At 39.6% G+C, this 12,222-nt stretch overlaps 2 protein-coding genes and 1 pseudogene across 2 annotated transcripts in view; 1 reads left to right on the forward strand and 2 right to left on the reverse strand.

The window, feature by feature from the left end:
* Positions 1-1,840: 1,840 nt before the first annotated feature.
* Positions 1,841-3,148, reverse strand: LOC122086859. The gene has a single exon (XM_042655795.1). The coding sequence runs from the start codon at positions 3,146-3,148 to the stop codon at positions 1,841-1,843; it is 1,308 nt and encodes a 435-aa protein (XP_042511729.1).
* A 4,020-nt stretch (positions 3,149-7,168) lies between these two features.
* LOC122085583 lies at positions 7,169-7,585 on the reverse strand (annotated as a pseudogene).
* A 3,269-nt stretch (positions 7,586-10,854) lies between these two features.
* LOC122087183 (pectin acetylesterase 12-like) overlaps positions 10,855-12,222 on the forward strand; it is a 10,770-nt gene continuing 9,402 nt past the window's right edge. Inside the window, exon 1 of the mRNA XM_042656226.1 lies at positions 10,855-11,568. Coding sequence (XP_042512160.1) covers positions 11,397-11,568 — 172 coding nt within the window. The 5' untranslated portion in view covers positions 10,855-11,396. The remainder of the gene's footprint in view (positions 11,569-12,222) is intronic.

Below are 12,222 nucleotides of genomic sequence, written 5' to 3' on the forward strand. Positions count from 1 at the left end.
ATCCATGAATGATAGAAGCGCATGCCCCGCAGTATTATCCACTAAAAGATTGATGTGGGGTAAGGGAAAATTATCTTTAGGGCTTGCCCTATTAATGTCCCTATAATCCACACATACCCTGATCCGACCATCCTTCTTTGGTACAACTACGACATTTGCCAACTATTCAGTATACCTCGTCACCTCAATGAACCCTACACTGAGGTGCTTGGCAATCTCCTCTTTTACCATCAAAGCCCAATCCGGACGCATGCGCCGAATCTTTTGTTGGAACGGCTTTGCATCAGAGAAAAGAGGGAGATCATGTTGAACTATGCTGGCATCAATATCGGGCATATCGGCGTATGACCAAGCACATACCTCCTCAAATTCTTTTAAGAGCTCGATTAATTGGGTTGTCTCTTGCTCATCAAGGGACATGCCAAGTCTAACCTCCCGGGGATCATGTTCTAACCCCAAATTTATCAGCCTAAAATCCTCACAGATGGGTTTGGCCTTCTTTTCCCTTAAAGCTTTTAATGATTTGAGAAATTCAGGCGATGGGTCATCGCAACATTCATCATCAGGAGATGGAGGGGATAGGGAAAAGGAAGAAGCAATATACTCGGAAGAATTCATTTCATTAATAACTGGGACAATTACATCAGACTTAGCTCTGACCGGAACCAACACTGCATAAGTGGAAATACCTTCTCCGACATAGAGAGAAACAGAAGGAGAAACAACTAGTGGACTGCCTACAAACTTAAAGGACTTAGGCCCAGACATGGCCGACTCCTCAGGTACAAATTTCAGCTCCTCAGGGTAAACAAACTCATCCAAACAGCTCCAGTTAGGAATGACACCCTCAGTACGATGAATCAACAAGTGAGGTGAAGGCGTCTCAGATTCATTGGTCCCTCCAATCATCATAATCTTCTCATCGAAGAGACCGCTAACATCTAGGTCTTCCTCTGTGTGTCTCTATTGGACCTGTTCAAACTGCTTCTGTGAGTAATGTTCTAACTCTGCCCAATCAATCGCGCAATCAAAGAAGATCTCAAAGCCTGGTAGCCTCTCCCCTGAATACACATCTAACCATGGTTCTGGGAATCCACAATAGAAGAAATCCTGCCCTTCTTTGATGAAATAACCATTCAGAGTTTTGAAATAGGAGTCACATTGGCGGTCTTAGATCCATCTTCCATGTTGTTCCACTTCGAAACCTTGACTAGCCCAGCCTTGACGGTCTTGTTCTGCTGATAACCTGCCTCTGTTGCCTTTCCGTCGGAACTTTCCCTGTTGCTAAGCATATTGATCAAATTCTTCCCCTCATTCTTGTATTTCAACCCTTCATATCTCTTGAAATTTCGGTCATATTTTCGCTTGTTAGCTGTTATCTTTTGTTGGTCCTCCTCTGTCATAACATAACCAAGGCCAAAGCGTTGTGTGTTCACATTCAGAGATAAAATATCTGGGTCACCCTGCTGTCACACCCCTAGGCCCATGCCTGGAAAATACTTCATTTTAAGAAGCATGTTGGTTACTCCGGGATTGGTGATGTTAAACTCTGTTAAAGCAAATCTCTCTTCTGGTGAACTAGGCCCCAAAGTTGCATTGATACTGCCCAACTCAAAACCTCCCAAACGAACTTCAGATGTCTCACCATTGTTATTTTCCCCCACATCAACGGGTGCCATCATACTAACCTAGTCAGCATCTGCCAAGATAGTGATCAGTTGCCCTTTGAACACAAATTTTATCTTTTGGTGAAGGGAAGAGGAAACTGCCCCAGCCTTGTGCAACCATGGACGGCCTAAAATCATATTGAAAGATGCAGGAATATCGATAACTTGGAAGTCTACCTCAAATTCTGCTGTCCAACTACTATCACCACAGTGAAAATTCCCAACACGATCCTCCTAGTGTTGTCATAAGTTTGAACACATTGACTAGATGGCTTCATCTCGGTTTCATCAAATCCCAAATGTTTAAAGGTCCTGAAAGGGAAAACATTCAACGCCGACCCATTGTTTACCAATACTTGGGGAATTCGACATCCTCTGCAATCAATGGTTATGTGTAAAGCCCTTGTGTGGTTCGAACCTTCAAGAGGGAGATCGGCATCTGCAAACATCAATGAGTTCATTGTATACGCGGCTCCTACTAGGATTGCTAGTTGTGCCGGATTGGTCCCAATTGGAACTTGGATGCTTGCCAGAGATTTCAACATTGCTTCCCTGTGGGTAGGAGAGGCCATGAGCAAGCCCCAGATAGATATATTTGCTTGGGTCTTCTGCAACTGTCTCAATACTTGATTCTCCGGTTCAATCAACTTATTGTTTAGTCCTTGATCTTTTGGCATTATTGGTGGTTTTGTGAGTCCTGCCTTGTAGTTCTTCCCACTTTGAGTTTCTGCTATTATCTCACCCGGAATGTAGAGCTCTACCTCGTCGTCAGACTCTGAAAACCTTTGCTTTGTCTGCAACCCTTCCTCAGGGATAATGATATCATAATCCTCATTGGCTTCAAGTTTGACTGCATTTAGCTCTAAACCAAGATTTGGTGTGTAAGTCTCAAAATCAGATTCATCATACAAGCCATTGATCTCATCTTCCTTCAACTCTGACTCTACAGACTCTTTTAAACTATAAGTGACAACATCAGCCAAAAGGGGGAAAGTAAATCCGCTAAGATCTCTAACATTGGTCACCTCTGCTTGGCTACTCTTCACTGATAGAAAAATGATAAGGGAAGTCGGGTCAAAATTTCCTAAATCTTCCTGCAAGGCATTAATTGCTCGATGCTGAGGAAGGGGATTTGTGGCAACATTGGGTCGTTTGACCCGGATTTCAAACTTCTTTGCATCAAGCAGATCTTGGATTGCCTTCTGCAACTTGTAACATCTATCTGTTACGTGACCTTGCTGAGAATGGTAGTCACAAAACAGGTTTGGATTGAACCAATCAGGTTTCCGCTCAGGTAAGGGTCTAGGCTCTGGCTTGACTATAAGACCGGCTTGAAGCAAACGATTCAAAACTGAACTCAAAGAAGTCCTCAAGTCAGTGAACTGCCTTCGAGGTTGACAGGGAGCGGGGGTTGCATCTTGCTCAATCACAAATGGCGTTGCTGGAGTAGGCGAGGCCGGTGCTGTGGGAAGAATCTCCATCGTGGCATTAGACCCCGAATTCCTCTGTTAGGTTGGAGGTTTTCTGTTGCTACTAGCCTCCTTAGCAAGTTTGCTGTACTTGGGGAGCTCTTCTTGGGCGAGGGCATCTTCGACCTACTGGGCTGCCATTTTGAGTCCATTAAATGTCAATATTGCCTGGCCAAACAACACATCCTTGTAGGGACCACACACCGACCTCATGATCATGGCAATCTGATCTCGCTCACTGGTTGATCCCTCATCATGGATGCTTTGTCACGGAAACACCTCAAATACTCGGTGAACCCTTCATTCGGCATTTGCCTTGTTGTTTCCAATTCTCTTCTTGTTAATTCCACTTCAGTATTGTAGCCATACTGTTTGGTGAAAGCTCTCATAATGTCCTCCCAAGTGCGAGAGGATGCCTTGTCTAAAGACATAAGCCAATGGTGAGCCGCACCGGTTAGAGAGAATTGAAAAGCTTGCCCCAACATTTCATCTGTGAACCTTTTTATCCTCAACTGTCCAATGAAAGATTTCAAGTGGGTACGGGGATCCCCAGTTCCATTGAACTTGTCACATGTCCACTTGAACCTTTCTGGAAAGATTGCTTGGGGAAAAAAGCATAGCCCCTCAGTATCAAAAATTTGGTCTTCTGCCCCTTTCATATTCCTTATAATGTGCTCCAAACGGTTGACCTGATCCTTCAATTCCTTTTTCTCTTGATCCTTAACTGCTCTGGTGGCAGGAGCGTTGACATAGAAGTCATACTCATCCTCGGCAGGGTAGGGAGGTTGGGGAACAAACCTAGGAGTTTGAGGGTGACTCCGTTGATCCGGAACCTCTTCCCTTGGTGTGACCATATGTGTGCGTACCACCTCCGTGAGGTTGGACATCATTTCCTCTGGCCTGGCCATTCGAGCATCCATGTTATCCAAAGGTGGTTGTGGAGGAATGCCTGCCATCGAGAACCACTGAATGATGGTCCCGAGAGGTTGCTAGGACAATCCCAACTAAGTGGGATGAACAAGAAAGGCTGATTGGGGTAAGATGTTGGCGGCACTGACTGGTATCGGAAAGGGACAAATATAGACAGTGAGATGGCAATACACAACACTCTCCTACTTGAACACAAGACTAGCTAAACATACGCAAACAAGGACGACCAGACCAAACAAGAGTTAGCTCAAATGAGAGTGGCATCAACTTAGCGGCATACTTAAAGAAGTGTGCCTAAGTTGAAGAGACTCTCAAGTGATGGATCAAGCAAAGGTGGTTCCCGTAAGAACACTTATGTAGGCGACTCTACACTGAATCAATCACCAAAAACCGTGGTGGATGAATTTGCGTCCACCGTTGACATTGAGATAGCATGTGTGAAACCTTTACCAGGTTAAGACCTATACCACATCGGATTGGTGGTGTTAGCATATAGCCACGGTACCAATCATATGGTGCAGTTATAAGAATCAACAACTTGTGTAGTTATAAACACTAGCACCTTTAATGTTAATGATAAATCCAATCCTTCCGTTGGTGAATGGTAGATTGAGACGGGTAAAAAATGACTACAAGGGGTTCCAACATGAACCGCAAACAATATTACATTAGTTGAGTTGATCATAATCATTGGTTCTATGTCCAAGTCTATGATGCATGTTGGCTAGGTTTAGGACCGGCAAGGCTACCTTGACAAGACTGATATACCTATCACCCGTATACACGGAATGAATCAGAGGCACGTGATCCCTTTGTTATACCAATAAGGGAATAGCTCGAGCAGATCGATCTTAGAGTGTTAACCAATAGCGTCTCTTTGGGCACACCTAAATGTGTGTGATTTCCCTCAAGCACGCAAGGTAACACCCTCGCCGATAAGTTCCATATTCCATACCTAAATGGCACAGTATCAAGGGGTGTGATGTAACTGGGGGCGGCCCAAACATATGTGAGGGACCCTGGCAGCTACACCACGGGGGTGAATAAGGGTAAGGCATGCTGTGCTCAATGCAAGAAGTGTATGCAAGTGATGAAAAGTGAAAAATAACATGTTAATATACAAACAATAAGGTACAAACAAAGCTATACAAACAATGGTCAATCAAGAGTCTGACATCCCCAGTGGAGTCCCCACTGTAGGTACCATGGACCTCCGTCGGGATCACGATATGGCGCGTAGCGAGTGTACACACGCTAGAGTTCGACCCTAATGAGATAGTATCCCTTGGTCATCAAATGCCAAGGGGGGGTACACGTTATAGGTAAAAGGGAGTCGCCACCTAGAAATGGTCTATGACCCATAAATGTCTCCCCCAATCAAGGGAGAGAGACTAATGACTCTGATGGATAAAGCTGATCTGCACCAAGATTCTGGACAAGTGTCAAGTAACAGATTGGGAAGGTGTTAGGCACCCAGTCTGCCCGGCCCTAAGGCCGGTCTCTTTTTGTTTGACCAAAATTTGTTTGTACCCTACTAACTAGTCCTAAATCTAGGTCACTGAAAACTCTAAACTAGGTATCTAAGTATGACATGTGAAAACCTTAAGCCAAGTGTCTAAATTATGCTAGCTAGATTATGATGCAAATAATTAAATGATTACGCAAATTAAAAATTAAAAACCCTAAATAATTTAATTAATGTATTATGAGTCTTAGATTAAGCTAATTAAATAAGCCTAGACCTAGGATTAGTTGAGCAATTTGTGAAACCCTAAATGAACTAACTCGATTAATTGAGCCTAACCCAGATGGATGATTAATGAATTTATGAAATCCTAAATTGAATTAATTAAAATGATTAATCATAATCCCTAATAATTTTTTAAATGAATTATTGCAATCCTAATTAATCTATTAATCTAATAGGTAAAAATATTTTTAAAGAAAGACAAAAACTTGAATTGAATGGTGAAATCTACCCAAATCTAACTATTTCAGATGGAAGTTTTGAAAAACCTAATCAATCTAATAATTTAAACAATTAAAATCAAATTTTAAGATTAAATTAAATGCATTATGAACCTTAATTAATCTAATGAGTTAAGACTTTATTTAATTAAATATTAAAATAATTATTTAATTAACTACCTCAATTTAAGTAAATAAAATCTAACTATTATGTTAAATATACAATGGTTGTAAATGTCCCATGTGGTGATATGAGTGAGAAGTGGACAAAATATGAATACTAGCTAACCTACATGCATGAGAAAAATGAATTGATTTAAAAAAAAAAAAATCATCAAGTATCAAAAACATGTTAATAAACACGAAGCATGGCAAACATGACATTGACTAACCTATTTAAATCTATGATTATCAATATGGCAAGATATCCGAATCTAAATTAAATACACAATTAATTATAAAGGGACCCATTATTTGAGATAAAAAGAAATGGACCGAAACGGGTTCATTTTATCAACTCGAAAACCCAATAAACGCACCTAATGCTACGAGCTGGTTTGAGGGGGGCCAGCCACGCCCTTGCTAACATACGCCCTAGACTACGTCCCATACGTTATTAAGAGGGAAATAAAATTAAAATCATTTGATTTTAAAGTTTAAAATTAGGGGAATCCCAACCCTAAATTTTAGGACCGGATACATTACAGACCTGAAATCAAACCAACATGGACAAAAGAAAAATAAAGAACAAAAGGAGGGGAAGATTCCACATAGGAAACGTAAATGATATAACAGGTTGTGGGCATTACAAATATGGACTATCTAATAAGCAAATTAAAGAAATAACAAAAAACAAGAAAATAAAATAGGAAGAAGAAGAGAAGACGATGGGCTGGAGGTGGATTTTGGCAAAGGGAAGAAGATGGGAACTGTAGTGGTTCAGACTTCGGTTATGGAGAAAGGTAAGTGGGAAGAAGTAAGAGATGATTTCAGTTATGGAGAAAAGAGGGGGAGGATGAGTTCGGACTAGGAGAAAATGAAGGTGAGAAATTTTTTTTTTTTTGCGTGCAAAAAAAATAGGAATTCCTCAAAAAAAGTCACTTAAAAACTATGACTGGAGTGACCCAACCTCATTACAAGTTCAATACCGATGCTTCGGAGATTCGATTTCCAAGAGTTTCCATAATCACAAAAATCCACCTAAACCTTAGCAGGAGTTGAGACAATATGAAGAAATAAATCAAAACCTTAACAGTGAAGAACTAGCACTCAACGCAACCTCCGTGCTTCTCTTTCAGACTCAAGCAGGGTGAGAGTATCTCCCTCCCCGACAGGTCCCTTCACATTCCTCATAATAAGACGGTTCTGGTTATCCAGAAACTTGACCATCACCTGGGTCACCTAACCCCTGGACCCTGTTCGACCTATCACCTTCACCATGACTGCAAACTTCACTTGAGAATCCATCCTGATTGAGCGAGACTGCAAGGGTTTCGGCGAAGGCCGTGAAGCACGGCAGGCAGTAAGAAGGCAAAGGCGAGCACGAGCGGCGATCCGTGGCTCTAGAGGGAGGAGATGGCACAAATGTTTACAGCAGGGACTATAAGAGGAAGGGAAAAGGAAGAAGAAGAAGAAGAAGGTTCGGTGGGACTGATTGGTAGTTACAGCAGCAGGGAAACAGAAGATAAAAAGAAGATGAGAGAAGAAGAAGAAGTGAGTTGCAGGTTCGGTTAACGAAAAAGAAAGGAAGGAGAAGAAGAAGAAAAAAGAAGGTTCGGTGGGACTGATTGGTGGTTACAGTAGTAGGGAAACAAAAGAGAAAAAGAAGAATGCGAGAAGAAGAAGAAGTGAGTTGTAGGTTCGGTTAAGGAAAAAGAAAGGAAGGAGAAGAAGAAGAAGGAGAAAGGAGGTGAGTTGCAGGTTCGGTTAAGGAAAAAGAAAGGAAGGAGAAGAAGAAGAAGAAGAAGGAGAAAGGTGGTGAGTTGCAGGTTCGGTTAAGGAAAAAAAAAGGAAGGAGAAGGGGGTGGAGAGGGTTTGGCCATGGTAAAAGAGAAAAGAAGGGAAGAAGAAGAAGAAGAAAAAAGAAAAAAGAAGGTTGCAGGTTTGGAAGAAGAAATGGGAGGTGGCAGCCATGGAGAAGGGAAGGAGAAGAAGAGGAGGGAGGCGGCTGATTTTCTGCTATAGGAAAAAGAAGAAAGAAAGGAAGAAGAGATGGGGGAAGAGATTAGGGCTTGAGATCCTAATCTAAGGGTTTATATCTAAAGAACAAAAATAAATAAAAAATAGATCAAATCAAACCTACTTATTGAGTGAGTATGTTAAGCCACAAATGAAACCGATTAATTGAATAAAGATATAACAATAAAATAAAGCAAAACAAATTAAAATGAAAAATAAAACAAATTAAAATGAAAAATAAAACGAATTAGCAAAAACAAAGGATTGGACCCAATGACCCCAAATCAGACTATATTGAACCCAATTAAAGCAAGATAATCCCAATTAAACCGGAATCAACTAATTCACGTTTAATGAACCATACTAGACCAAATTAAAGCTAATTAAACCTAATTAATCTAAATGAATCAATTAAACCTAAATACACCTAATTGAATCGAAATAAACCAATTTATATCTAATAAATCACATTAAACCGAATTGAAACTAATTAAACCTAATCTATTGAATCGGATAAACTAGTTCTAAATTGTAATTGGGAGAAGAAAAATACCTTAAACTCGGCTTTAATCAAGAAACAAGGGGAGATAACCCTTGTGCTTCAAGCCCCAAATCGAACCGAATCGGACTAGATCTCCTGGCTCAAGAAAGGATTAATATGTTAAACTTTTAGACTTGGAGAATATTTGATTTTAGAGGGAAAAAGTTAGCCAAAACCTTGATGGGGCCATCCTCTCTTTCAAATTTTCAATTTTTTCTCCTCCCATTTTGGAAGAGAGGAAGGGCTAAACTTACAGCCTTAGGATTTGAGACAATTCTCTCTTATTTCTGATGTGGGACTAAAAAACTAGAGAGAATTGTCTAAAAAGGTTTTCTTTTGGACAAAAGGGTTTGGGCGCCATGTGGCACTCATTGGTTGCTCGGAATGGAATCTGATACCGAATTTTTGAGTCAACTTTCGGGGGTCATATCTTTCAAACCGTTAGTCAGAATTCAACGTGTAATATATTGTTAGAAAGCTCAGTCCGAGCATTATCCAATGATGTGAGACACGATTGTGGTCTCGACCGAGGACCTTTACAAAAATATGCATAAAATAGGGATTCGGATCATATAATGAAAGAGAGAATCGGGCGTTGATTCGCATAGTTCTCACATCAAAGTGTAATGTCCGACCTGAGGGGACAAACAACAATAATCCGCAACATCAAATTCTAATTTTTTAAAACATTTTCTCTTGAAAGTTTATAAGAGAGAAAAAAAAAATAGTCATTTTCTATTCTAAGCTCAAAATTCTCCAAGTCTAGAATGTCCAATATGTAATTCTTCTTGTATCATCATCACCGGGGGGTGACAAAATTAGGTATCTACAGCTATACTTGAAACATTAGAAAAAAGAAAGTAGTATGTGATTTCTTCTTGGTTTCAAAACAATCTAGTGTGTTTGCAACTCGATCCTGATTATGATACGTCAAAATTTTTTTTTTCAAACATTCAAAATAAGTTGAATGAAATAGGGGAAAAAATATATTTATTCGATTAAAAAAAGGAGATAATTTGGTTCATTTCAACGATTTTAGTGATGAAATCAAAATCAAACAAAAAAACTGAAAAAGTTTATAGATTTGGAAAAAAAAAACAAAATAGGGGAAAAAAGTATTTTTATTCAATTAAAAAAGAGATAATTTGGTTCATTTCAACGATTTTAGTGATGAAATCAAAATCGAACAAAAAAACTGGAAAAGATTACAGATTTGAAACAAAAAATAAAACAATTTATTTCAGTTCGTTTCAACTCGATTTTAAACAACAGTTTTTTCTTTTTTTTTATTTCAAATCTAAATTGACATCCTTAGCCCACAAGCGTGTTGTATTGAATTGGGTGCTTAGCTCGAACCTTTAACCCGACCCAAAATTGTGAAGCGTCCTCAGACACCAGCGCGGGAGGACCAAATAAAAATGGAGTAATTATTTATGAAGAGTGTAACTATTATGTGACTTTAAGAAAAAAAAAAAAAAAAGAAAACCTAAAATAAGACCATATTGAATTGAACTTTGACCCATCTGTGTGGGTGGGGTAAATTTTTTTTTTTGGGGTGGATGTCGGTGGGGTAAATTGGCGAAGAACAGATGCGAAAAAGCTGAAAGTATTCTGAAATTAGCATATGTAGCTAATTTAGACATCCGCCGGACCAGGGGGCCTCTGATCCGTTTCCAAAAAGAAGCTTCAATTTGCAAGAATTACGGAAAGCATGGACGGCCCCGAGATCTCGCCCTAATCCATATATTTTTGGTAAAGCGCCCTAAATCTAAAATTCTAAATACTGACTCAAAAAGTCGAAACGGGGTTTAATCCCTTTTCATATCAAAACTGGAAACAGCTGTAAAATGTAACCGGAATATCAACCAATAATTATTCGCCTTAATTGACCTTTTTCTTTTCGTTTCTTTTGTGCGGGAGCGACAGAGACGGTTTAACCATTTTTTTTTTTTTCGTGATAAGTCTAGCTGGCGTACGTTTCGTGTTTGGACAACCAAGATCCAAAGATGGAAAAAAAAAAAAAAAAAAAAAAGAGGAAAAGAAATGATTCTAAACGTGAATGAATGCAGAAGAATCTTACTTTCTGTTTATTGAATATATTTTTGAGAGACGACGACAACAGTCTTCCTTCCCTGTTATAGTTTACAGATTAGTCTTCTGCAAATGACCGAGAGGACTAAACTACTGAGCTGTCGTATTCGTTTCCCTCATTATTATTATTATTAGGGAAAAAGAAGGAAATGGACAGCCATCAATGACTATATTTCCGTGTATCAATTAATCGATTATTTACTGTGATCCTTTCCTCTCAGTCACATTGTCAGCTTCCATACGTTTTCCTAATAACGATCAATCACTAATTCACTATTCATTACCATCTATGCATCCAAATCTAGCTGGGATATTTATGTACCAGAGTATTAAGAGTCGTAGTCTTTCATTGTCTTGCATTCCTAATTTTAGCTCAAAAGGGATTTTCCCAAATGAGATCTCCACTCCATTGATTTATTCGCTGCTCTGTGCTCTGGTAGTGGTGTCTCAGATTTTCAGATCCCACTGCGGAGTTTAGTTAGTTGGTTTATTTGTTCCATATTTGGTTTGGTAGCTTAGAGCAGTAAGAAAGCTGCTGAGCAGTGCACCATCATGAAACTCTTGTTTGTTTTTGGTTTAGTTGGGCTTGTTTTGAGCAGATGGGTGGATTGTTTTGAGGATTTGAATCTCACAGAGGTTTCTCATCTCCATAGTTATGGAGTGGCCCCCAATCCTTTGATGGTGGGTCTCACCCTTATCGGAGGAGCTGCTGCAAAAGGAGCCGGTATGTATTCTTTCCCGCCTCCCTCCCCAGTTTTGTCCTCCTTATTTTTCATCATTATATATATACATATAATTTTTTCTGAAATACAAAGACAAAGGTTTGATGGAAGGATCTATAGGTATAATTATATGGACAATGGCTTGCTTCTCGGTGTTGATGGCATAACGATATTTTGTTGTTGTTCTTCTTCTCCTACTCCTCTCTCCAGTCTGTCTTTCTTGCTATCAGTCTCATAATGTTTTTAAGAAAAATTTTCCTCTCTCTCTCTCTCTCTCACTCGCAAACTATATGTGACATAAAATATTACGGAAAGAGGTAATTACGGGCAACATTGTCTCCATATGCTTGGATCGCAAGCAAGATGTCTATTATTTATTCATTGCTAAAGATTTCATGTTCCTGGCTTCTCAGTCATTTTGATGTAAAACCATATTAATGCTTTTTCACTGATGAGTGATGACATTGTTGTGATCTTGCTTGTGGTGGTATCACGAACTGAATTATCTTAATCTAGATTTTCATCTGCTTCCTTTCATCCGAATCTTGTTGTTCTCATATGAACCCTTACAGTCTACCCCGCTCATCAATTATTTTGTTTTCTTAGCCAGGCATTGTACCTGCTTATGTACTTACTTTGGATCAATCTCATGGTAA

This window comes from Macadamia integrifolia, chromosome 8 (assembly GCF_013358625.1).
Source record: "Macadamia integrifolia cultivar HAES 741 chromosome 8, SCU_Mint_v3, whole genome shotgun sequence".
Classification (NCBI taxonomy): domain Eukaryota; kingdom Viridiplantae; phylum Streptophyta; class Magnoliopsida; order Proteales; family Proteaceae; genus Macadamia; species Macadamia integrifolia.